General features: G+C 43.0%; 1 protein-coding gene across 5 annotated transcripts in view; it reads right to left on the bottom strand.

Moving 5' to 3' along the window:
• LOC115084531 (thioredoxin domain-containing protein 3-like) overlaps positions 1-27,959 on the bottom strand; it is a 310,312-nt gene that overhangs the window by 249,833 nt on the left and 32,520 nt on the right. For all 5 annotated transcript variants that reach the window (XM_029589514.1, XM_029589512.1, XM_029589511.1 and 2 more), the window contains exons 2-3: positions 18,832-18,869; positions 18,673-18,730 (exon numbers count right to left, since the gene is read on the bottom strand). In XM_029589514.1, the coding sequence (XP_029445374.1) occupies positions 18,673-18,730; positions 18,832-18,864 (91 nt within the window). In that variant the 5' untranslated portion in view covers positions 18,865-18,869. The remainder of the gene's footprint in view (positions 1-18,672; positions 18,731-18,831; positions 18,870-27,959) is intronic.

Below are 27,959 nucleotides of genomic sequence, written 5' to 3'. Positions count from 1 at the left end.
GTGCGGGACCGTATCAAAAGCTTTGCTGAAATCCAAGTAGATGACATCAAGTGTTCTTCCTTGATCCAATTCCTTGGTTACCCAGTCAAAAAAGTATATCAGATTTGTCTGACAGGATCTTCCCCTGGTGAATCCATGCTGCCTCTGGTCCATCAATTCTCCAGACTGTAGATAGTTCACTATTCTCTCTTTCAACATTGACTCCATTACTTTTCCCACCACTGAAGTGAGGCTAACCGGTCTGTAGTTACCAGCCTCTTCTCTGTTCCCACTCTTGTGAAGCGGGACCACCACCGCTCTTCTCCAATCACTCGGCACCACTCCCGTTTCTAGGGATCTATTGAACAGGTCACACATCTGAGCTCCCTCAGTATCCTGGGATGAACTTCATCAGGCCCCATGGCTTTGTCCACTTTCAGTTTCTCCAGCTCTTCCCATACATTTTCTACTGTAAATGGAGTTACATCTACTCCACTCCACTCCCCTCCAGTTTCTTGTTAACTAGCGATGGTCCTTCTCCAGGGTCCTCTTTAGTGAACACAGAACTGAAGTATTTGTTTAATATTTCTGCCATTTCTTCACACATTGATCTCTCTCCACACATTGACCCTTTCCATCTTTCAATTTCGCTATACCACTTTGAACTTTTCTCTTTTCACTGATGTACCTGAAAAATGTTTTGTCACCTCTCTTTACATCCTTGGCTATCCTCTCTTCCGCTTGACTTTTTGCCGTCTTGATTAATTTCTTCATCTCCCTCAGTTCTACCAGATATTCTTCTTTGTGCTCCTGCCTTTGGGATCTTTTATATTTCTTGAACGCTGTTCTTTTAGCCTTTATTTTGTCAGCCACCTCCTTGGAGAACCAGATAGAAAAGTAAAGAAAAGCAAAATGAAACCTAACATAGATTAGTTGCTTTGGTAATTGCTCCTTTTAGTTTGGTCCACTGTTCCATATCTCTCTCGTTCTCCCAGCCTTTTTAATTCTTCCTCCAGGTACTTCCCCATTTCATCAAAGTCCGTGATTTTGAACTGCAAAACTCGGGTCTTTGTGCTTCTTTTCCGTATCCTTTTTGTGATATTAAACATACCGTTTGATGATCACTGGTGCTGAAGTGGGCGCCCATCTGGACATCAGACACATTATCTTCATTAGTGAGCACTAAGTCAAGTATAGCTCCTTCTCTCGTGGGTTCCATTACCATTTGTTTGAACAAAGCTACTTGCAGGGCATCCACTATTTCTCTACTATTATTAGATTCTGCAGAAGGGATTCTCCAGTCTACATCTAGCATATTAAAGTCTCCAACGATCACCAATTCTCCCTTCTTTCCTATCTTTTGGATGTCTTCAACCAGATCTCTGTCCAGCTCTTCCTTTTGGTTTGGAGGCCTGTAAACCACTCCGATAAAAATGGATGTTCCATCTTTTTTTAGGTCAGCCCTTAGTTAAACAGTTAGCCCTTGGCCAGGGCTGTTTTATATTTTTTGTTTTTTGCTAAGACAAACACACAGCAATTTAAAGCAGCAATATTAATATCTAGAAAAACAGACAATTAAGGCTAGCACTACCCCAAAAACAGAAAAATATAAGCAGCCCTCTATAATAAGATAAATTAAAGATATTCTTTAGCTTTCACCAAGAATTTGGACTCTGGCTGTCTCCTTCAATTTCAAAGCAGACTGAACTTGATTACCCCCTGGAATGCACTGAGCCAATTATTCCTTATTGATTAATAGCAGTTTATGGCCTTCTCCTCTAGGAACTTATCCAAACCTTTTTTTAAACCCAGTTACACTAAATGCCGTAACCACATCCTCTGGCAATGAATTCCAGAGCTTAATTATGCATTGTGTGAAAAATAATGTCTTTTAAATGAGCTACTTGATATCTTCATTGAGCGTCCCCTAGTCCTTTTATTGTCTGAGAGAGTAAATAACCAATTTACATTTACCTGTTCACGTACTTTCATGATTTTGTAGACCTCTATCATATCCCCTTTCAACTGTCTCTTCTCCAAGTTGAACAGCTCTAACCTCTTTAGCCATTTCGCCTCTTCTCATCTGTCCACCCCCGATCACAACGCACCGCTTACCTCCTCTGCCGAGGCTCAAGAGGCCCATCCAGGGCTAGAGCCTGCCCGCTGATCCCAAACAAGCCGTGCAGAGAAGAACACAGAAACCGGAAAAAAGAAAAGCAAGACGCTGTGATCCAACGCGGTGAGTTAATCGCGCCCCCCTGTGAGGCTCCCAGCCTATCAGGGCGAAGTAAAAAGAACTTTAAGTTTTGTGAACCTCCCGGCAGCGTCGCGCGCCCAAAGGAGCGCGACCTAAGAGGCCTGCCCCTTAGCACGCCCCTTGGAGAGCCCCAGGACCAGGGCCTACCCCCCCTGATCTACCTACCGATCATTCATCCAGAAGTTTAACCCCAGCACATTCGAACTCCTGCCTTTCTCCCTCTACCCCTGATTCCATCAGCCTCAATCAAACCAACAACGGAATAACACTCCTAACATAGATATACAGCTCACCACCAATCAGCAACAAATATACTCAAACATATCTCCTCATCAGCAATCATTCATAAATCAATCAGTCGAATTCCAAACCTGACCTCATCCAACTCCCAGCCTTCAATTGCTCTGTGCGCAACCCTCTCAGAGGCCCTCATCTTCTTTAACAAAACCTCTATCAATCACCGTCAACCAGAAAAGAAAAACAACATATATCAATCTTCATAACTCAATCAAGGAGAACACTCGAGCTCTCCAAGTAATTATCAGTCCTCATCATGGCTCCCCCCTCCTTGACCCACCATTTGAGAAATAATTATCTGATTAAAATCCCACTGCTGAAACATGCCAAAAACCTACTATACCTCACCTTCTTCTTGATAAATGTTCAAACTCTGACCAAGAAACTCATGTTAATCTCAGACTTGATACAAGAAAAGAACCCAGACTTCTTTGCCATAACAGAAACTTGGCTCAAAGTTACCGATCAAGTACTAACAAATCATCTAACCAACAATGAGTATGACATATTCTCGATAACACTCAAGTCCTGCAGAAGAGGTGGTCTTCTCATCATCATAAAAAAACATTTCTCTATGAAGCTGATACCACACAATCTCCCAAAGAAATATGAAATTGCTTTACTCGACTCAGATCTTCTACAAATATGTCTTGTTTATTGCCCACCCAAGCTCCTTGACAACGATATCTCCCCACTTCTAGAATTCTTAGTTACAAACATTTCCATAAAAAAACCTTCTATTATACTTGGCGACTTCATCCTCCACACTGATACCAACCCCAGATCCCAAAACTGCAAACCATGCTCGACATGCTTTCAAGCCTAAACCTGAACCAACTTGTAATCAACCCCACTCACAAAGCAGGTCACACACTTGACCTGATTTTCACCAATCAATACCTCTTCAACACCACAATATCACATAAACCTGTCCCCTGGTCAGATCACTACCTCTTACATTGCAGTGCACAAGTTAATAGCAACAGAATGACAAGAACAAACGAACAACGATCATTCAAATACAGACCCCCCCTTCAAACCTGACTCACTTCAACAAGAACTGGGGAGACAACTAAAGAATCTAGACCTATCCAACATACATAATGCCACTCAATCTTGGTTCCACCTCACTAGGACTATGGCACATCTAGGTTAAAGCACCTTAAGCTTTAACTCGTATTCTCTTTTGTATTTCTTGATTATTACCTGCCTTTACTTCCTTCCAGCTATGTAAGCTTCCAAGTTCTTACTCCTTGTTGAATGTAACTTTGCCTTATTCACCTCTATTGTTTAATTTACTTTATTTACGCTTCAGTTATACCATTGTTAAATGTAAACCGATCTGATATGGTTATTACTATGAAGGTCGTTATAAAAAAGTGTTAAATAAATAAATAAATAAGCAAACTGCAAACATAAACCCAGAGAAAACGAAAATGATAAAACAAAACAGAGAGAAAAACAACCCCTGGTTTAACGCACTCCTACGAACAATGTAATCCAACCTCAGGAAGTTGGAAAAAGAATGGTGCAAAGACAAAAGCCCTGCATCCCTGCAAAGATACCGCATTCAACTCGCCAACTATAAGAAAATGATTCTGAACGCCAAACGTGACTACTATAGTCTAAAGATAAAGCAAAATTGCTTACCTTGTAATAGGTGTTATCCCAGGACAGCAGGATGTAGTCCTCACATATGGGTGACATCGGTAATGGAGCCCTATGTACGGAAAAACTTCTTTAAAAGATTCCATGAAACTTCTGAATGGCACCAGAGTGCCTACTGAGCATGCCCAGCATGCCGTGATAATCCCTGCCACAGGGGTCTCCCTTCAGTCTTGTTTTGTAGCAATAAGCCTTAGCAAAAATAAAATAATAAAATGTATCGGACCCAACTCCGCGGGGGGTGGCGGGTTGGGTTTCGTGAGGACTACATCCTGCTGTCCTGGGATAACACCTATTACAAGGTAAGCAATTTTGCTTTATCCCAGGACAAGCAGGATGCTAGTCCTCACATATGGGTGATTAGCAAGCTAGAGGCTGAGTCATTTTGTCGTGAAGCAACAGTGAAGTATTGTTGATGAAATGAATCAGCCGAAGATCACAGCAAGTTGGATGTAGAAGGAGTTGGGATTAAACTGGAAACAAGTTCTTTAAGACAGATTGTCCATATGCTGAATCTTGTCTTCCTTCTTTGTCTAAACAGTAGCGAGCTGCAAAAGTGTGAAGAGAACTCCATGTTGCTGCTTTACAAATGTCCAGAATAGGCACGGAGCTAAGGTGTGGTACTGAGGTTGACATCGCTCTGACTGAGTGTGCTTTTACTCGCCCTTGAAGAGTAAGGCCTGCTTTTTCATAACAAAATTGTATGCAATCTGCTAGCCAATTTGACAGAGTATGCTTACCCACTGCTTTACCTGGTTTGTTTGGATCATAGGAAACAAACAGCTGAATGGATTTCCTTTGGGCTGTTGTGCGGTTTAAATAGAAGGATAACGCACGCTTTCAGTCCAAAGTGTGTAAGGCTCTTTCACCCTGATGGGAATGAGGCCTTGGAAAAAATGTTGGTAAAACTATTGATTGGTTCAAGTGAAATTCCGTGACAACCTTAGGAAGGAATTTTGGATGTGTACGGAGTACTTCTCTGTCATGTAAGAACTTTGTAAAAGGCTCGTATGTGACTAGAGCTTGTAGTTCACTGACCCTTCTAGCTGATGTAATGGCTATAAGGAAAACCGTTTTCCAAGTGAGAAATTTAAGGTCACAGGTATCTATGGGTTCAAATGGAGAACGCATAAGCCTGGTTAATACAACGTTCAGGTCCCATTGTATGCTTGGGGAATGAACTGGAGGTTTAATGTGAGTTAGGCCTCTCATGAATTTACTGACGAGAGGCTGTGTTGAAATAGATGCATCTCCCAGCTTGTTATGGTAAGCTGAGATTGCACTTAAGTGTACCCTTACAGAAGACGTCTTAAGACCAGAGTCTGAGAGATGGTAAAGGTAATCTAGTAGTGAGGTAGTGGGGCAACTGAAAGGATCTAAATCCTTCTGAGTGCACCACAAGGTAAACAGTTTCCATTTGTAGGAATAATTCTTTCTAGTGGAAGGTTTACGTGAAGCTAAGTACTTGAGATATAGTGGTTGGAAGGTTGAGTGGTTGTAAGATCAAGCTTTCAATATCCATGCTCTCAGGGATAGGGACTGAAGGTTGGGATGGCGCAACTGACCCTGTTCCTGAGTTATGAGATTGGGAGCTACTCCCAGGCGAATTGGATCCCTGACTGAGAGATCTAGCAGTGTGGGGAACCATACCTGTCGAGGCCAGTAAGGGACTATGAATATCATAGTCCCCTTGTCCTGTTGTAGCTTCACTAGTGTTTTGGTTATGAGTGGTATCGGTAGATACGCGCATAATAGGCCTGAATTCCAAGGGCGAGCAAATGCGTCCTTTGGTAGGCTGTTCTGCTGTCGGAATAGAGAGCAGTAATTGTTCACTTTGTAGTTGAGCTGGGATGCAAAGAGATCTATCGTCGGTTAACCCAAGCGTTGGAAGATCTTGGATGCTATTGCTGGATCCAATGACCATTCGTGCGGTTGGAACTGACGACTGAGGCGATCCGCTACTACGTTGTGGATGCCTGCTAGGTAAGTGGCCCGTAGAAGAATCGAGCGTGTCAGGGCCCAGTCCCAAATCTGTGCTGCTTCTTGACAAAGGAGGTAGGAACCTGTCCCCCCTTGTTTGTTGATGTACCACATGGCTACTGTATTGTCCGTTTGGATCAGAACAATCTTGTATGAAAGGCAGTCCTTGAACGCATGTAGCGCATAGCGTATAGCTCGAAGCTCCAGGAAGTTTATTTGAAAAGAGGCTTCGAGCCTTGTCCACTTGCCCTGTGTCTTTAGATGACCAATGTGTGCTCCCCACCCTAAGGTGGATGCATCTGTAGTTAAAGTTACTTGTGGAACTGGTTGCTGGAAAAGTAGGCCTTTGAGCAGGTTGTTCATTGATGTCCACCAGATGAGTGCAGATCTGAGCTCTGGTGTGATATGAATGGGCGTGGACATTGGTTGAGTGGCCTGTATCCACTGTGCTTTGAGTGTCCATTGCAGTAGTCGCATGGTCAATCTGGCCATGGGAGTTACATGAACTGTGGAAGCCATGTGCCCTAGAAGAATTAGGCACTGGTGAGCTGTTACCTGGAATTGGTTGCGAAGATTGTGAGTCAAAAGGACAAGTGTTTGAGCCCGATCCTTTGGAAGAAAAGCTTTTGCTATCGTAGTGTTTAGCTCTGCACCTATGAACTGTATAAGATGATTTGGTGACAGATTGGATTTCTGGTAGTTGATGAGAAATCCCAAGGAGTGAAGCACATGGATAGTGAGCTTGAGAGAAGAAGTGAGAGCTCCTTCTTTTGATTGACTCTTGATGAGCCAATCGTCCAGGTAAGGGAACACGTGCACTCTTTGTTTGTGGAGGTGTGCCACTGCTGCAGCCATGCACTTTGTGAATACTCGTGGTGCTGATGCAAGACCGAATGGCAGCACTCTGTATTGGAAGTGTTGATCCATTACTCGAAATCGCAGGTACTGTCGATGAGGAGGAAAGATGGGGATGTGAGCGTAGGCATCTTGAAGATCCAGAGAGCAGAGCCAATCTCCCCTTTGAAGAAGAGGTAAAATGGTGCCCAAGGACACCATCCTGAATTTTTCTTTTTTGATAAATTTGTTGAGATTTCTGAGATCTAGAATGGGACGAAGGCCTCCTGTTTTCTTTGGAATGAGGAAATATCTGGAGTAGAATCCTCTGCCCTTTTGAGGTCCAGGAACTGGTTCTATGGCCCTGGCTTTCAGAAGGGTGGATAATTCTGTTTGAAGAATTATGGAATGTTGATTTACTGTCCAAGATGGAAGTGGTGGGTTTTCTTTTGGAACAGTAAGAAAATCCAGTTTGTAACCGTGAGCTGTGATGGATAACACCCACTGGTCAGTGGTGATGGAGGTCCAAATGCTGTGAAAGTATTTTATTCGACCCCCCACTGGTATGTTTGGGAATGGGTTGATAAGGCTGCTGCTCTCTGGGGCTTTTCAAAAACCAGATGTAGTGGCAGTTTGTGGTGGTGGTTGAGCCCTTGCAGGCCTTTGCCTAGGCTGTTGGCGTTGAGGTGGCCTGGCTGTTCTGGGCCTACTTGCTGGGGGGTAATACCTGCGTGGACGGTAGTAAGGACATCTAGTATCACGCCTTGGAATCTTTCTTGCGGAAGGCTGAGTATCCTGTGGTAGTGAGGATAACTGCTTTAGTGTTTCTGTGTGGTCCTTTATGGTTGCCACAGCTTCCTTTACCTTTTCCCCAAAAAGTTATCCCCCAAGCAAGGAAGATCAGCTAAATGTTCTTGTACCTCTGGGCGTAGATTAGAGGCCTTGAGCCATGCCCACCTCCTTGCAGCTATACCAGATGCAGAAAGTCTTTCCGCAGTCTCGAAGCAGTCATAAGTTGCTCTGACCTCATGTTTTCCTGATTCGAGGCCTTTGTGAATGATATCCTGTAATGGTTCCTGATACTGTTCAGGAAGAGAGAGAGCTATGTTTTGAACTTGCTTCCAAAGGTTCCTTTGATACTGGTTCATATATAACTGGTATGATGATATCTTAGATACCAGCATAGAACCTTGAAAACTTTTTCGCCCTAGGTTGTCTAGAAACCTACTCTCCTTTCCCGGTGGCATAGAGGAATGGGATTTTAGTCGCTTCGCTTTCTTTTGGGCGGATTCGATGACAACTGATTGGTGAGGCAACTGTGATTTCTGAAAACCTGGAATAGGTTGCACCAAGTAAGTTGCCTCTGATCTTTTATTCACCGCTGTCACTGATCCTGGATGTTCCCAAATTCTATATTGCAGTTCCTGGAAAACTTCATGGACAGGGACTGCCAGCATTTCTTTAGGAGGATCCACGAACTGCAGAACCTCCAGTGTTTTTTGTCTTGCATCCACCTCTGTTTGTAATTGAAAGGGGATGGTTTCAGCCATATCTTTTACGAAATTTGTAAAAGAGAGGTCCTCAGGTGGTGACTTCCTGTGGTCGTCAGGTGGAGATGGTTCTGAAAAGATTTCTTCATCCGAATAATATTCAGAACTGGTGTCCACAGGCATCTCATGTGGAGTGTGGTGAGTGACTGGCTCCTTAGGCCTTGATGGCAGAAGAGGAGAACGAGGCCTTGTAGGTCTTGGTATCCCAGATGGGCCTGGAACAGGCTCCTCTGGCACTTTATTGGAAAGAATATCCAGGAGTGTGTCTAATTTGGAGATGACTGGATGGAGTATCGAGACATCCTCTTTGGGCATCGGTGTAGGCACCGGTGGCACCGGTGAGGGTACCGGAGTAGGCATCGGGACCGGTTCCCGTGGCATCGGCGGAATCGATGGCGCTAGATCCCTCGGGGTTGGAATCGGCATAGACGATATTTTTAGGTCATTGCCGTCGACGGCTGTCCGGCAAAATGGCCTCCGGGTTTAAAAAATGCCCAAATTGTGTGAGGACGATGTCTATAACCGACCCACACTTTGAATGTGTTCTTTGCCTAGGCAAAGATCACAATATTCAAACCTGTAAATCCTGTGCGGAGATGACTTCGAAAGGCCGTCGTCTCAGGGCCGAAAAAATGGAACAATTGTTTAATATACAGTTGCTTCCAAGGGCCTCGACTTCAGGGCAGTCATCGCCAGCAGGATCAGTCTGTCAAGCTCTTCTGAAAAAGACTCGTCCGGAGGCGGGAGATGCCTCAACGCCATCCCCTTCAGTGTCATCGAAGGCATCGACTTCGGGCAGCGAGAAACAAAAAGAAAAACATCGACACCGGCATCGAAGACGTCAAGCACCGATGACCGAGGACCCATCGTCAGGTACGGCCTCACCGCAAAGAAACCCCGGACGGGGGCGGAAGCTTCGAGGCCTAGTGATTCAGGGCGATCCCCACCGATATCGGTAACGGGCTCCGTACCTCCTCAGGGCTCTGAGGAGGTATCGGCATCGCCAACACCGCCTCCCTCCATAGCTGCTCTGATATCACCAGCTATGAGAGTGGAACTTGACACGTTTATACGTCAAGCGGTGCAACAGGCTCTGCGCGATGCGATTCCTTCAAGCGGTGCAACAGGCTCTGCGCGATGCGATTCCGCCTCAGCCATAGACATATGGCTGAGGCGGAATCGCATCGCGCAGAGCCTGTTGCACCGCTTGACGTATAAACGTGTCAAGTTCCACTCTCATAGCTGGTGATATCAGAGCAGCTATGGAGGGAGGCGGTGTTGGCGATGCCAATACCTCCTCAGAGCCCTGAGGAGGTACGGAGCCCATTACCGATATCGGTGGGGATCGCCCTGAATCACTAGGCCTCGAAGCCTCCGCCCCCGTCCGGGGTTTCTTTGCGGGTGAGGCCGTACCTGACGATGGGTCCTCGGTGCTTGGCGTCTTCGATGCCGGTGTCGATGTTTTTCTTTTTGTTTCTCGCTGCCCGAAGTCGATGCCTTCGATGACACTGAAGGGGATGGCGGTGAGGCATCTCCCGCCTCCGGACGAGTCTTTTTCAGAAGAGCTTGACAGACTGATCCTGCTGGCGATGACTGCCCTGAAGTCGAGGCCCTTGGAAGCAACTGTATATTAAACAATTGTTCCATTTTTTCGGCCCTGAGACGACGGCCTTTCGAAGTCATCTCCGCACAGGATTTACAGGTTTGAATATTGTGATCTTTGCCTAGGCAAAGAACACATTCAAAGTGTGGGTCGGTTATAGACATCGTCCTCACACAATTTGGGCATTTTTTAAACCCGGAGGCCATTTTGCCGGACAGCCGTCGACGGCGATGACCTAAAAATATCGGTCCCGGCCGGAAACCGAAAACGGAAAAAAGTTACCGCTTGATAACTAAGGGAAACCCCTGCGGTTAGAGTAAATTTTTTCCCGAAAAAGATGAATTTTTTAAATAGGTGAAATTCACCTCAGGACTCCAATAGCCCGCGATGCTAACTGCTTCGCGGAAAAAAGAAGACTGAAGGGAGACCCCTGTGGCAGGGAATATCATGGCATGCTGGGCATGCTCAGTAGGCACTCTGGTGCCATGGAAACTTTTAAAGAAGTTTTTCCGTACATAGGGCTCCATTACCGATGTCACCCATATGTGAGGACTAGCATCCTGCTTGTCCTGGGATAAAAAACTCAACAAATAAATCCAACTCCCTCTTCAACATAGTAAAAAACCTCATAGACGAGAACAAACACACCCCCCACTGCCGAAGCAAATAACCTAAGTCAAGACCTTGCCATGTTCTTTAAGAACAAAATTAACAAAATAACTAACACTTTCAACAACCCTTCATCTGCTGAAATATCATATGACCCATCTAATATAACACCAAGGTCAATTTTCGAACCAATCTCAAACACAGAAACAGAAAAGATGCTACAAAAAATTAACCAAGCTCGGCATGATCTAGATACTATCCCAACTCATGTGTTAAAGGAAATGGCACATATTATTGCCTCAACTCTTGCAGTCATAATCAACAAATCTCTTGAAGAGGGTCAACTACCAGCCAACCTAAAAACGGCAACAATCACACCAATATTGAAAAAAAAGAACCTGGACCCAAAAGATCTGAATAATTACCGTCCTATCTCTAACCTTCCTTTACTTGCCAAGATGACTGAGAAAGCTGCATTGAAACAACTCAATGATCACTTAGAAAGCCAAAATATTCTTCACCCCTCACAACATGGTTTCAGAAAGAACCACAGCACAGAAACCCTGCTGCCTCAATTTATCGAATAAAATTATAAGAGGATTTGACAATAAATTAAACCACTTATTAATCCTACTAGATCTCTCAGCGGCCTTCGACACCGTAGATCCCAAAATAATTTATATCAAGACTTGCCAGCATAAGTCTATGAGGCAAAACTCTGACCTGGTTCACTTCATTCTTAACTGCCAGATGCTTCAAAATCACCCTTAATAATAACTCCTCTGACCCCTGCCCCCTTGAAACCGGGGTACCACAAGGGTCTGCCCTCTCAGCCACCCTCTTTAACATATACCTACTCCCTCTCTGTCAGCATCTCTCAAAACTAGGCATTACATTCTTTCTGTATACAGATGATATTCAACTACTCATCCCAATAACCTCCACTATTGAAGATGCAATCAGCCTTACAGCAAACCACCTCATCTCTATTAAAAACTTACTGAACCAACTAAAGTTATGCCTGAATTTGAGCAAAACAGAATGCATCCTCATCAAAAGAAACAACTTAGATCTAATAACCCCAATGCCTTTCTTTTTCTCAGAATAATTTTTATTGGCAGAAACACAACCAACCAGCCAAGTGAAAACATAACTTGACAAAAATCAATCCCTCACAATGGGAGAACTACAACAAGATAGCATACGATATTCCCAGATAACAGTAGCCGCCTAGGCCAGTAGATGCTCTCTGCCCTTATCTTATTTCCGAGTTTTCCCCCAATGCCTTTCATACAAATAGATAACAATAACATCCAACTGAAGAATTTTGTAAAAGACCTCGGTATCTGGATAGACAACGATCTGAACCTCAAAAAGAGCTTCGCAATGAAAACAAAAGAAGGCTTCCACAAACTCCATATTCTCAACACCTTAAACCGCTTTTACACCTACAGGATTTCAGAACCGTCCTGCAATCACTCATTTTTTCAAGTCTCGATTACTGCAACTCGCTTCTCATTGGCATTCCCAGATCCACTTTAAAACCTCTCCAATTACTACAAAATGCTGCAGCCAGAGTTCTTACTGGCAAGAAGAAATTTGATCACATCACTCCGGTCCTGAAGAGTCTTCACTGGCTACCGATAGAAGAAAGAATCAAGTACAAGTCTTTAACCATATTACACAATGAAATCCACAAAGCTGACAACACTGCCCTAAATCACGAGTCAACTGTACAAAACACCTCGAACGACAAGAAACACCAACAAACTGAAGCTAGTCATACCCTCCCTGCCTTCCGCTAAACTATCCAACACCAGGAATAGAGCCTTCTCTATTGCAGGCCCAAAAACATGAAACTCTTTTTACCAGACTACCTAAGCTCCATCAATGACATCAAATCTTTCAAAAAAAGAACTTAAAACTTGGTTATTTAGACAAACATTCTCAGAAGGCATTGGGTAATCTAATAACACATGACCCCTCCCAGCCCTATGAAATCTATCTTCCTTCCCACCCTCTTGTCTTATCTCACCATTTCTATGTCATATCTGATTTTATCTATCTTTCCCACCCTATTTCCCAAATACCCTTCAGTCCCTCCAACTCATATCACTTGTGAAATTATATCTTTAACTCACCTCATGCGTACAGCTGCCATCTAAGTTTTTATCTTTAAATTGCTAACCTTTCATGACCTCTCACAAATAGACCGACTTAGGTTGTATTCCATTATACCTGTTCATACACTGTTGCTCTGAAATGTATTAGTTGTTTAATGTATTAACGTTAATATTTATCTAATGAATGCATTTTATGTATTAAGTTGTTTAATCTGTAAACCGGAGTGAAGGCAACTCGCTATACTTCGGTATAAAAAAAAAGTCTAAATAAAATAAATAAATTCCACCCCCTTTATCATTTTGGTAACCCTTCTCTGTAGTTTCTCCAGTACAACTACATCTTTGAGATGTGCTGTCCAGATTTGCACACAGTGTTCAAGGTGCGGTCTCACATGGAGCAATATAGAGCCATTATGACATCCACTGCTTTATTCGCCATTTCCTTCCTAATTCCTAACATTCTGTTTGCTCTTTTGACAACTGTACACTGAGCTCTTGACAAAACACACTGAGCTTACAATTTCAATATATTATCCACTATGACACAGAGATCTCTTTCCTGGGTGGTAACTCCTAATATGGAACCTAACATCATGTATCTATAGCATGGGTTATTTTTCCCTATATGTATCACCTTGCACTTGTCCACATTAAATGTCATCTGCCATTTGGATGCCCAATCTTTGTCTCACAAGGTCCTCCTGTAGTTTATCACAATCTGCTTGAGATTTAACTACTCTGCATAATTTTGTGTCATCCGCAAATTTGATCACCTCACTCGTCATACCCCTTTCCAGATCATTTATAAATATATTAAAACGCACCGGTCCAAGTAAAGATCCCTGAGGCACTCAGCAAAATTGCTTACCTTGTAATAGGTGTTACTCCAGGACCACAGAATGTAGTCCTCACATATGGGTGACATCATCAGATGGAGCCCTGGAACGGAAAACTTCTGTCAAAAGTTTCTAGAAACGTTTGGCTGGCACTCTGAGCCTACTGAGCATGCCCAGCATGCCATGATATTCTCAGCCACAGGGGTCTCCCTTCAGTCTCGTTTGTAGCAGTATGTGTGAGCTAAAAAAATAAAATATTAAAACGTATTGGACCCAACTTCACGGGGTGGCGGGTGGGTTCTGTGAGGACTACATCCTACTGTCCTGGGATAACACCTATTACAAGGTAAGCAATTTTGCTTTATCCCAGGACAAACAGGATGATAGTCCTCATATTTGGGTGATTAGCAAGCTACAGGCTGAGTCATTCTTATATTATACCAATAGCATAGAACTTGTGCAACAAGCACAACAACTGGTGTACTGCTGGAAAAAATGAGGCAGCCTGAAATCATAGCAGGATGGATGTAGAAGGAGTTGGTGTTATACTGGAAATAAGTTCTTTAAGACAGATTGTCCAAAGGCTGAATCTTGTCGTCCTTCTTTGTCCAAACAATAATGAGCTGCAAAGGTGTGAAGGGAACTCCATGTTGCAGCTTTACATATGTCAAGAATGGGCACTGAACGATAGTGTGCTACTGATGTCATAGCCCTTACTGAACGTGCTTTTACTTGCCCCCGGAGAGGAATGTTTGCTTTTTCGTAACAGAATTCGATACAGTCTGCTAGCCAGTTGGAGAGAGTCTGTTTTCCTACCGCTGGTTTATTTTTGTGAAAAGAAACAAAGAGATGGGTGGATTTCCTATGGACCGCCGTGCGGTTCAGGTAAAAAGCTAGCGCACTTTTACAGTCTAAGGTGTGTAAGACTCTCTCTCCCTGATGAGAGTGAGGTCTTGGAAAGAAAGTAAACAAGACTATTGACTGATTGATGTGAAAATCTGTTACCACTTTTGGTAGGAATTTGGGGTGAGTGTGAAGAACTACTCTGTCATGCAGGAACCTTGTGTAGGGTGAGTATGTGACGAGAGCTTGTAACTCACTGACTCTCCTAGCTGATGTAATGGCTACTAAGAAAAATACTTTCCATGTAAGAAATTTTTCATCACAGGAATGTAGAGGCTCAAACGGTGACCGCATGAGTCTCGTCAGTACTATATTTAGGTCCCATTCAGTGACCGGTGGTCGAATGGGAGGCTTAAGGTGAAGTAAGCCCCTCATAAACAGACTTACTAGGCGTTGCGCTGTTATTGGCGCATCCCCTATGCCCTTGTGGTATGCCGCTATGACACTTAGGGTGTGTACCCTTACCGAGGATGTCTGTAGACCAGAATCCGAAAGATGGCATAAGTAATCTAATAAAGAAGGAGTGGGGCAAGAGAAAGGGTCAAAACCTTTTTGTGTGCACCACTTGGTAAATCTCGTCCACTTAAAGTGGTAAGATTTACGTGTGGAAGACTTTCATGAAGCTACGAGAATGTTAGATACTTGTTTTGCAAGATTAAGTGGTTGCAGAATTAAGCTTTCAACATCCAAGCTGTCAGGGCAAGAGTTGTCAGGTTGCGATGACGCAACTTGCCTTGATTCTGAGTTATGAGTGGGCGCTGTGCCCAGGCGAATTGGCTTTCTGATCGAAAAGGTCGAGGAGTATAAGAAACCATACTTGTCGAGGCCAGTACGGGGCTAGGAGGATCATTGTTCCTCTGTCCTCTTGTAGCTTCACGAGAGTTTTGCTATGAGCGGGATTGGAGGATACACATATAGAAGTCCTGTGTTCCAGGAGCGAGCAAAGGCATCCCTGGGGAATGCTTGTTGATGGCCGTGGAGGGAACAGAACCTTTCCACTTTGTGGTTCAGTTTGAACGCAAAGAGGTCTATGGTTGGGCGACTCCAGCATTGAAAGATTTTGCTCGCTACATGTGGATCCAGAGACCATTCGTGGCGATGGAAATGTCGACTGAGATCATCCGCTAGGATGTTTTGTATGCCCGCCAGATAAATTGCTCGGAGATGTATGGCATGCTCTAGAACCCAAGCCCAAATCTGCACAGCTTCCTGGCAGAGCAGATAAGAGCCTGTGCCTCCCTGTTTGTTTATGTACCACATTGCTACTGTGTTGTCCGTTTATATCAGCACAGTCTTGTTTGAGAGGCAGTCTTTGAAGGCATAAAGGGCATATCGCATCGCTTGAAGTTCCAAGAAGTTTATCTGATACTGCTGTTCGAGCGTAGTCCACGTCCCTTGAGTTTGAAGGTGTTGACGTGAGCTCCCAATCCCAGGTTGGAGGCATCTGTGGTCAGGATGACTTGCGGATTTGCCTGTTGGAATGGGAGACCAGATTTCAATGCTGTTTGATTTGTCTACCAGTTGAGCAATAGGCATAATTGGTGGGTGATTTGAACTGTGTACGACAGCGGTTGGAAAGTTTGTAGCCATTGAGATTTCAAAGTCCATTGAGTTCTTCTCATGGCTAACTTCGCCATAGGTGTAACATGTACTGTCGAGGCCATGTGTCCTAGTAGCACCAGAAGTTGATGGGCAGATGCGAACTGGTGTTGAATTATAGAGTTCGCCAAGCGTGCTAGATTGTTGGCACGGTCCTTTGGAAGAAAAGCTTTCGCCACTGAGGTGTCAAGGTCTGCTACAATGAATGTGAGTAGTTGAGACGGGTCTATGTAGGATTTTGGATAGTTGATGAGAAATCCCAGGGAGTGCAATAGTGATATTTTGCTTTTTAAAGCAGACAGACAGAGCTCCCTGCCTAGATGGACTCCTGATTATCCAATCATCTAGGTATGGAAAACATGATTGTTGTTTTTTCTTAGATGTGCAGCAACCACTGCTAGACATTTTGTGAATACTCGAGGAATAGAGGCAAGTCCGAATGGTAGGACTCTGTACTGTACTGGTAATGATTTCTTCCCACGACAAATCGTAGATACTTGCAATGTTGTGTGGAAATTGGTATGTATGCATAAGCGTCTTGAAGATCTAGAGAACAGAGCCAATCTCCCCGTTGAAGCAAAGGAAGGATGGTTCCCAGAGATACCATCCGAAATTTTTCTTTGTGAAGAAATTTGTTGAGATTGCGGAGGTCTAAGATAGGGCGTAGGCCGCCTGTTTTCTTTGGAATTAGGAAATAGCGGAAATAGAACCCTTTTCTCCTTGTTGAGACCAGGGAACTGGTTTGATAACCCTGGCAGTCAGTAAAGTAGAGAGTTCTACTTGGAGTTGAGGTGTGATGGCCATGCTTGTCCAAAGTGGAATAGGTGGAAATGTGGGGGTATTGTTTTGAACTTTAGACGGTATCCCCAATTTAGTATGGCTAACACCCATTGGTCTTTTGTGATGAGGCTCCATTGGTGTTTGAAATGATGGAGTCGACCTCCTACTGGGAAGTGGGGCATAAGGTTGATGGAAAGACCTCTGTTTCCTTGATGGACTTCAAAAACCCACTGCTGGACCAGTTTGTGGTAGTGGTTGGGTTTTTTGTTGTTTTGGCTGGCATGCACGTCCCCTTTGTGGTGGACGGTATGGCCGTGTTGAAGAAGCAGGTCGGTAATAACTTCTAGGTCTGTAGAAGGGTCTCCTGGTGTCCCTTCTAGTTGATTTTCTTAGGGAGGATGGCTGATCTGATGGTAGTTTGGAGAGTTGGCGGAGTGTCTTGTGATAATCCTTTAACTGAGAGAAGGTAGCCTGAATCTTTTCTCCAAAGAGATTCTCTCCAGTACAAGGGAGATATGCCAACCTTTTGGCTGGCTCAGAGTGCCAGCCAAAAGTTTCTAGAAACTTTTGACAGAAGTTTTCTGTACCAGGAATCCATCTGATGATGTCACCCATATTTGAGGACTATCATCCTGCTTGTCCTGGGATAATACAGTTTACCTTTTTCCATTGTGAAAACAAACGATTTCATCCTTCTCTGTTTCCTGTCTTTTAACCAGTTTATAATCCACAAAAGGACATTGCCTCCTATCCCATGACTTTTTAGTTTTCTTAGATGCCTCTCATGAGGGACTTTATCGAACACCTTCTGAAAATCCAAATACACCACATCTACTCATTCACCTTTGTCCACATGTTTATTCACCCTTTCAAAAAAATGTAAGAGATTTGTGATGAAAGACTTCCCCTTGGGTAAATCTATGCTTGCTGTGTCCCATTAAACTATGTCTATCTAAATATTCTGTGATTTTATTCTTTATAACATTTTCCACGATTTTTCCCAGCACTAAAGTCAGGCTCACCGGTCCATAGTTTCCTGGATCTGCCCTGGAGCCCTTTTTAAATATCGGGGTAATATTGGCCATGATGTCATTAAAGATTACGAGGTAGATATTCAAAAGCCATTTAGACTGATAACTGAAAAATTATCCATATAAACGGCTTAGCCGTGATGTTCAGCAACATATCCAGCTAAATTCTAGCTGGATATGTTGGGGGCATTCCTGTGGCGGGCGGTAGGGCTTGCCAAGGAGGAGTGGAGTGGAATTAGCCAGTTAGGTCTAAAGTTAGCTGGTTAAACCTATCCGACTAACTTTTAAGATAACCAGGTATACACAGTGGTTGCTGCCACGCTACTGAATATTCCTGTTAAGTTAGCTGGATGGGTGTATCTGGCTAACCTATCTAGCCACTCAGCGGCCAAATATGGACCCCTACATGAACTAACTGAATCAAAGGCTCAGGCATATTAAAGAGGAGAATCTCAATAAAATATTTAATCTGATGAAGGACTGATTATTTTCATCTTTGTAATTTTGAAATATTGAGCAGAACTCAGAAGACATTTTCTATTAAAAGATATACAGACGATTCTAAAAAATAAATGAAACATATATACAGTATTTACCACGGAAGACCATTTAGAAAATAATGCTACCTGTCAGGCCATCAGACTTCAGCATTTCATTCCATTCATCTTGATTGTTTATTACTGTCTACAATGAAAAATATACAACTTATATACGCAGAAAATGTATGCGCCAACATTCTCTCTAAATATCAGTGTTACACTATTCAAGTATTAAAACATATATACCTGTAACTGAATATCTTTCTTCTTGCTTGCCATAATGTCTGTCATTGGAAGAAAAACACAGATTTCAGAATTCATATTTTCATTTTCTAATTTTTCCTGCTTATCTCCATATAAATAAAGAACTAGAAAACTAACTTCTGTGGAAATTGTCAGCATCACAGTGCATTTTAACTAAAGAATCAAATGATTCACAGTATTTTACAGCACATCAGGTTGGTCATAAGCTCCATAAAGTATAATGGCTGCTTCTTGCATTAAACTAGAGCAGTTCTCAACCACCCTGTCCGGACACACCATGTCACCAAGGGGTGGAAGGTGTATCACCAAAAGTTTTACATAGCCTGTGCTTTCTAGAACAGCCACATGTGCTTGCTGCTTGAGGATAGTGCAGAGTAAGGAGCTGGTACTTAAAATTCCTCATCACTGCTCCCTGTTGCTGCTTTTCCCTCAAACCTGGCAATCATTGCCACCACCAATCCAATCCAGAATGCTGTATCCTGTCCCTCTATCCCACTGTACCTCTCACTCCCCCCTCCCCCCCTTGGAGTTTCAGTTTTAATCTGTATGCAATTTTATAATTTATGGACTTTTATTCTATATTAGATAAGAGTCAGTCTGCATTCTGCAGGTTTGACAGAGGTGAGGGATTCTGCTAACTAAGAATACTAAGAAAACTGAAGCCTTTGCTGCATACTGATGATTTCAGAATTGTATTGCAGGCTTTAATTTTGCCAAAATTGGACTGCTGCAATGCGTTGCTTTTGGGAGTTCCACTATCTACCATCCGCCCATTGCAGCTATTGCAGAATGCTGCGGCCCGTCTTTTGACTAATTCAAATAGATGTGACCATATTTCACCTGTGCTGATGAAGCTACATTGGCTTCCGGTACAATATCGTATTCAGTATAAGTGTTTTACACTTATCCATAAAGCTATTTATAGTTCCAATTCGGATTGGTTGAATGCCTCATTACGTCTGCAAATACCATCTAGGAATTTGAGATCAGCAGGACAAGCATTATTAACAATTCCATCTCCCAAACTGGTGCGCTTGGGTTCAGTCAGTGAGAGGTCTCTCTCCCTGGCTGGCCCCAAGCTGTGGAATTCTCTCCCAGCTGACATTCGCCTAGAGGACAACTTCTCTAACTTCAAGAAGCAGATTAAGACTTGGCTATTCCAGCAGGCTTTTAGTCATATTAATTAACTTAAGTAGGTTATGTGAGGAAGGAGGTTTTCTGTTTATTTTCTGGTGGTTTAGGGAGTTGAGAGGGTGGGGTTAGTGTTCTGGTGGTATGCGAGGTTTATATTTTATTTTAGATTTAGTTTATAATGAGACTGAGTTAGTATTTTATCGTTTAAATTTTAAGTATAATTTATTGAATGACTGTAAAATTAGATAAGTTTTATTACAATTATTACTGATTTTGCTACTGCAATTTCGCCAATTGTAAACCGGCTTGACATGTACTTGAAAGTCGGTATATAAAGTTGCATAACTAACTAACTAACTAACTAACTAACTAGGTTGTAAATTCTGTGTAGGAATCTAGAGTAGACTGGCTTTCTTTGTTTTTCCAATAGTGTACTGTGTTCCATATTTGCAGACTTGCTTTTTCATAGGTCAGGTTGTTGCCTTTCAAGTCCTGGGTGTTAGTACTCTTATGGTATGGCGAGTATGCTATGTAATTTCTAAAAGTCTTTTTAGCAGGTTTTCATGTTATTTCACAAAGTGGCTGGCAGCAAAAGGATTTTGAAGTACTATCACTGAGGGGATAACAGAATTTGAATATATTTTTTGTATGTTGAGTTGAAAGGGAAAATTTCCTAACTCTGCTCTGTATCAACTCCAGAATAGGTCAGAACTTTCTGAGGTTGACAGTGAAATGCATATGAGTTTGTCTGTATCGAAAAAGTGTGTGCTGCATATGCATATCAGTCCCAGATTTCTCACTGATGCAGCAACCAAAGGTTACAATTTTTGTGAAAAAAAAACATTTAATAATTATATTTTATAAGCAATTAGGTTTTTAGGGGGGTTTTTTTTAGTATAGCTGTTAAATGTAGTGTGCAATGTGTCACGCACATGAGCATTGTGTGTCAGGTGTGTCATGACTGCGAAAAGGTTGAGAACCACTGAACTAGAGGATCCCAATCTGTGTCCCGTGGGTGTCCTGCAGAATTTTTGCCACCTGCAGATAGAATACCCTTTTCAGCCAGAAGCATCACTGCTGCCACCACAGGCAGTAGTCTTAATCTCTCTCCTCCCCCACCCCCATGTGATCATCTCCAGTCAGCACGAGTCAGCAAGCATTACATTTTATCTTCTATTGCTTTCTCCTGCTATGCAAACTGATTCCTTTCTTTATAAATAAACATATCATCCAGGACATTGATTCCTGACCAAAGTTAAGTGCTGGGTTTGGAAATTTGTATATTGTAAAACAGAATTGCTTATCTGTAACAGGTGTTCTCTGAGGACAACAGAATGACAATCTGTTGTCCTTAGGCATAAAGCCCAGCACGAAAAACTTATGTCAAAGTTTCTAGAACTCTGACAGCCTTACTGAAGCTTGCCATGCATGCATTATGCCAAGCAATCACATGGGGTCCCTTCAGTCAACTAACTTAGCAAAAACAAAAGAAATGAAGTGGAGACCCAGCTCCACAGTGAAGTGGGTGGACCTCATGAGGACTGCCATCCTGCTGTCCTCGGAAAACACCTGTTACAGATAAGCAACTCTGCTTTCTCTGAGGACAAGCAGGATGGCAGTCCTCACACATGGATGAACCCCTAACTACAGACAACCCCCAATCAAACAAGGACACAACAAACCACTGCCAATAGGCACAACAATAACCATATTTTTGTTGGCAACAGGGCTTGTTTATTTATTTCTATCCAATGAGGGAGGGCATCCTTAACCAAAAGAATGGGCCCTAGGTGGGAACAGAGTTGGGCTCTACACCTCAGACGAGTTCCATTGACCATACCTGCCCAAACAGTGTGAATGAGTGGTTGGAGTTCCACGTCACAGCCTTGCAGATTTCCTCCACAAGGACAGATAGCAAGAAAGCCACCAATGCTGCCATGGCTCAGAAAGAATGAGCCTTCATCAATGCTGCCATGGCTCAGACAGAATGAGCCTTCACATGACCCACAAGATTCAATCCCTCCTAGGCATAACAGAAAGAGATGCAATCTGCTATTTATCTGTTTGGCAATACCAAATCCCAGCTTGCCCTGATCAAATGAAACAATAAGCTGGGTGGACTTTGATGGGTTTCTTTCCACTCCAGACAGAAGACTAAGGCTCTTTTGCAGTCAAACTGTGCAGGGCTTGTTCACCTTGGTGAGCATGAGGCCTGGGAAAATGTATTGGAAGGATGATTGACTGGTTAAGCTGGAAGTTCGACACCACCTTAGGCAGAAAATTAAGATGTGTACACAACACCTCGCTATCGTGAAAAAATTTTTTGTGTAAGGTGGATAAGTCACTAAGGCTGAAGCTCACTGTCTCTGCATGCTGAAGTGACTATTACCAAAAGTACGACCTTCCAGGTCAGGTACTTCAGGTCACAAGAGCGCAGTGGCTCAAAAGCAGCTTTCATCACTTGAGCTAAGACAATATTAAGCTCCCATGACACAGAAGGTGGTCTTAAAGGAAACTTCAAATGAAGCAGAGCCTGCAAGAAGCATACAACTAAAGGCTGTACAGAGATGGGCTTACCTTCTACATGATGATAATGATGATGATGGTGCAGGTTCGGACATCCTCAGCTCGGTTCTCACCCATATGTGAGGTCTAGCATCCTGCTTGTCCTGTGAGAAAGCAAATGTTGCTTACCTGTAACAGCTGTTCTCACAGGACAGCAGGATGTTAGTTCTCACAAAACCCACCCACCGCCCCTTGGTGTTGGGTTTGTAACTGTTTTGTTTTATTTTTCGGCACTGCCTGTAGCTTTTAAATAAGACTGAAGGGGGACTCCTGCTGGCTGCAGGGTTAGTGCCATGCTGGGCATGCCCAGTAGGGGCCAAAGTTCTAGAAACTTTGACAGAAGTTTTCCGTGATTGGGCTCCATCCTGATGTCACCCATATGTGAGGACTAACATCCTGCTGTCCTGTGAGAACACCTGTTACTGGTAAGCAACATTTGCTTTCCACTGAGAAAATTGACCATTTAATCCTACTCTGTTTCCTGTCTTTTAACCAGTTTGTAATCCACGAAAGGACATCACCTCCTATCCCATGACTTTTTAGTTTTCGTAGAAGCCTCTCATGAGGGACTTTGTCAAGCGCCTTCTGAAAATCCAAATACACTACATCTACTGGTTCACCTTTATCCACATGTTTATTAACCCCTTCAAAAAAAAGATTTGTGAGGCAAGACTTCCCTTGGGTAAAGCCATGCTGACTTTGTTCCATTAAACCATATCTTTATATATATATTCTGTGATTTTGATCTTTAGAATACTTTCCACTATTTTTCTTGGCACTGATGTCAGGCTTCACTGGTCTATGGTTTCCTGGATCGCCCCTGGAGCCCTTTTTAAATATTGGGGTTACATTAGCCACCCTCCAGTCTTCAGGTACAATGGATGATTTTAATGATAGGTTACAAATTTTACCTAATAGGATTTGAAATTTCATTTTTTAGTTCCTTCAGAACCATGGGGTGTATACCATCCAGTCCAGGTGATTTACTACTCTTCAGTTTGTCAATCAGGCCTACTTCAACTTCTAGGTTCACCGTGATTTGGTTCAGTTCATATGACTTATCACCCTTGAAAACCATCTCTGGAACTGGTATCTCCTCAGCATCACCATTAGTAAACATAGAAGTAAAGAATTAATTTAGTCTTTCTGCAATGGCCTTAACTTCCCTAAGAGCCCCTTTAACCCTTTATAACTTTTTGCCTCTACGGCCAAAGCCATTTCAAATTCTCTCTTAGCCTGCTTTATCAGTGTTTTACACTTAACTTGACATTGCTTATGCTTTTTCCTATTTTCTTCAGATGGATCCTTCTTCCAATTTTTGAAGGATTTTTTTTTGGCTAAAATAGCCTCTTTCAGCTCACCTTTTAACCATGCTGGTAATCGTTTTGCCTTTCTTCCACCTTTTTTTAATGGATGGAAAACATCTAGACTGAGCATCTAAAATTGTATTGTTAAAACTCTTTATTTATATTTTTCCCAAACAGAGAAAAGTACATAGAAGCAATAACTAATATTGCAGTGAGGTACATGGCAAAAGAGAGTACATAGGGGAGCAAATGACTAAGGGACAATAGAAGTGGAAATAAAAACATAAGCTAATTTGTGGTGCCACTTGGGGTTAAGTATCATTCAAATAATCAAGATATGGCCCCCAAGTACTGGTAAATTTAGCATGCTCACCCTTAAGACTGTACCGTAGCTGTTCCAGATCAGCAATAACCTGAATTTGTGAGTGCCAGTAAGGCATACTAGGGGTGACCTTTTTATGAATGACAATGATCATAGCATCAGCCATAGTGCCCAGGGAATTCCCCCCACCACCAGTAGGGGCCAGGACATTTACCCTCTGGTAACAACTTGATAGCCGCCTGAATTTCAAGCAGAGTAATTGGGGCCGCCATAAGATTGTATTTTTAAACAATGTCCACACCTGTTGTACACTTTTAATCCTCTGCAGCTGCACCTTTCAGCTTTTTTATATTTTCCTCACTTTATCAAAAGTTTCCCTTTTGAAAATTTAGTGTTAGAGCTGTAGATTTACATAGTCCCCTTCCAGTCATTAGTTCAAATTTTATCACTTTATGATCACCATTGCCAAGTGGCCCCACCACTGTTACCTCTCTCACTAAATCTTGCGTTCAACTAATAATTAAATCTAAAATTGCTCCCTCTATCGTTGGTTGGTTCCTGAACCAATTGCTCCATGAAGCAGTTGTTTATTCCATCCAGGAACTTTGTCTCTAACAAGTCCTGATGTTACATTTACCCAATCAATATTGGGGTAATTGAAATCTCCATTACTGCACTGCCAAATTGGTTAGCTTCCCTGATTTCTCTTAGCATTTTGGCCACGTGGACGGTAGTATACGCCTTTCACTGTACTCTTACCCAACACACATGCAAATTCAACCCATATAAATTCTACTAAGCATTTAGTCTCTTGTATGATCTTTATACTGTTGGACTCTATAGCCTCCTGGACATAAAGTGCCACACCCTCCAAGTTGATCCTCCCTATCATTGCGATATAATTTGTATCCTGATATAGCACTGTCCCGTTGGTTATCCTCCTTCCATCAAGTCTCTGTGATGCCAATTATGTCTACCTCATCATTCACTGCTATACACCAACTCTCCCATCTTACTTCTTAGATTTCTGGCAATGGCATACAGACATTTCAAAGTGTGTTTTTTCTCTGTATTAACAACCTGCTTTCAGTTGATAGGGATAATTTGAATTCTTTACTTACAGGCACATGGACTACGTATGCTTTTATTGGAACCTCTCTGTTGGGATGCCCTAACTCTCCTATTTCATTAGTATCCTTCAAAGATACATTCCTCTGAACCATTTAAAAGCTGCTCTCTCTCCTTTTTAAAAGTTAGTGCCAGCAGCCTGATTTCATTCTGGTTTCCCAGTTTCTTACAAAACTGAATCCCTGCTCCCTACATCATCATCTTATCCATGAATTGAGACCCCAGAGCTCTGCCTGCCTCTGAGGACCTGCACCTGGAATGGGCAGCATTTCAGAGAATGCCACCCTTGAGGCTCCAGATTTCAGCTTTCTACTTGAAATCCTAAATTTGGCTTCCAGAACATCTCTACCACATTTTCTTATGTCATTGGTGCCCATATGTACCACGGCAGCCAGCTCCTCCCCAGCACTGTCTATAATCCTATCTGGGTGACGCGTGAGGTGTGCCACCTTCGCACCAGGCAGGCAAGTTACCTGGCAGTCCTCATGTCCACCAGCCACCCAGCTATCTACATTTATGATGGCCGACCTAACTCTTCCCCCGGGTACTGTAGAGGTTACATGGGGTAAAATCAATCAAGAGCCTGAGTTTTTTAATTTATATTCCAACTTTCAGCACTTCAAAGTGGATGACATTCAGGTACTGTAGTTATTTCTCTATTCATAGTGGGCTCACAATCTGACCTGAAGCCACAAGAAGTGGTGACAGTGGGATTTAAACCCTGGCTTCCAGCCCACTGCTCTAATCCCTAGTCTTTTACAGCCAGCGGTGTTTCAGGGATGGAGCTGAGGCAGAGCTGGAGGGGCGTAGTCAGCAGAATTTCAAATGTCCCTCCGTTACAGCACAAAAGTCGAGCCACGCACTTGGATAATTATTCTTGGTGATGAGTAGGAGTTTTAATTGTCATTTGCCTGGTATATTGAGAGGTTTTTTTATTCAGATGATCTTCAGCCGGTCAGCAGGTGGCAGTATAAGAGCGCAGTGTTCCACTGGCACCAGGAGTTGAAGCTGAGGGGATTAATCCCAGGACCGATGTCTTCACCCTGCTGCTAAGGTTCTGAGAGAGAGAGACTGTAACACACAGAGAGATGCTCGTTCAGCAGACATTGCACTGCTGCTGAAGATCTGTTAGGGTGATAGAACAGGCTGAGAGAATGACAGTTGGAATTAGCAGAAAGAGAGACCTGTTTCAGCTGGGAAGTACAGCTGTGGGTTGACAGGAAAAGGTTGCACAGGGCCCCCATATCTGATTGGGAAGGAAGCAGCATTTCACTCTGCAGACAAACTGTTAAGTACCAGCAGTTACTGTTCCTTTTCTTTCCTTTTTTCTGTTTTCAGTTTTTCAAGCCTTTTGAGTTAACTTAAATACTTTTCTTATATATAATAACAAACATTCATTTATTAGCACTGTTTGTGTGAATGATTAGTGACAGGTAAGTTAGTGCTGGGTATCAGCGGGGTCCTGCACCAAACCTCACAGTTCTTTCAGGTTTTTGTATCAGGTAGAGCTGGAGTAGCCGACCAGCATCTGAATCAGTGAGGAGGTCTTCTGACCACAGATTATGGTAATAAATAAACATTTGACTTATTTAGGGATTCCTCAGTTGTTATATTTATTGTTTTGTCTTTTCTGAGTCCCTTTTCTAAGGTCTAAGCACCTCCCAGAGGAGAACCTAGTTTAGGGTAGTGAATGGACTAAACCATTTGCTATGGCTCACTGGAGTAACTATAGAGGGCAGACAGTTCCCTTGACCTGAGGGACTCCTAGTCTCTGAGAAATCACTGATTAGCACTGTGAAATCCCTGAATACCAACAAAATGTTTCTTCATTTATATTTATAAACTAATAGGTCCATGCAGCAGTGCTCAGAGCAGGAAGTTAGCTGAACTTACCCAGGTACGAGTTCCCGCTGGATAGACCCAAACATAAGTCAAGTCTTCTGGAGGAGAATAAGGGTTTAGGTAGGTCTTCCGGAGGATCAGATGGCATTCCCGTTGAAGAGTTCAAAGAATGAACTGATTCTGGAGAACCTGGGCTAAGTGGTGGAACTGGTGTACGTTCCATGTCCGGTTCCAAAGGTTCAACACGTAAAGGTGAAGCAGGTGAACCGTGAGGGGAGTCCTGTGGTGGTATTTGTTGAGCTTATTCCAGTTCTTGGAAAAAAAGAGCTTAGGATGTCCGAGAGTTTAGTCATAGCAGATGCCGCAAGAGTGCCCTGTGGAGGAATGTGTAATCTTTGTTTTGGGGCTTTTGTTGGAATTGCCGCTAGCAAAATGTCTTCAGGTGATGTTCCTTTTTGTTGGTCCTGAGGAGGAATAATTGGAGACGGGCGAATACGTTTTGATAACGGGACCTGTAAGGAAGGAGAAACTCTCTTAACTCTAGATACAGATGAGAGACTAGCCAAATAATTTTCACTGAATGGAGTCTGACCTGAGGATAGAGTCAGGAGCAGGTAAATTTTCAACATCCACGTCAGAGCTAATACTAGAGATTTTTTGTGAATCTCAAGAGGACTGTCTCTTTACTGTTTTCTCTTTTTCAATGTGCTTTGATGAATGTGAATGATGTGATTTATGATGATGCTTGCCCGTTACATTGCGATCTGGTGACTCCACCTGCATCCTTTTTGCACCATGCATCTTAGGTGCGT

The sequence above is a fragment of the Rhinatrema bivittatum genome, chromosome 2, assembly GCF_901001135.1.
Source record: "Rhinatrema bivittatum chromosome 2, aRhiBiv1.1, whole genome shotgun sequence".
NCBI lineage: Eukaryota > Metazoa > Chordata > Amphibia > Gymnophiona > Rhinatrematidae > Rhinatrema > Rhinatrema bivittatum.
This window is presented reverse-complemented; position numbering and strand designations above follow the sequence as displayed.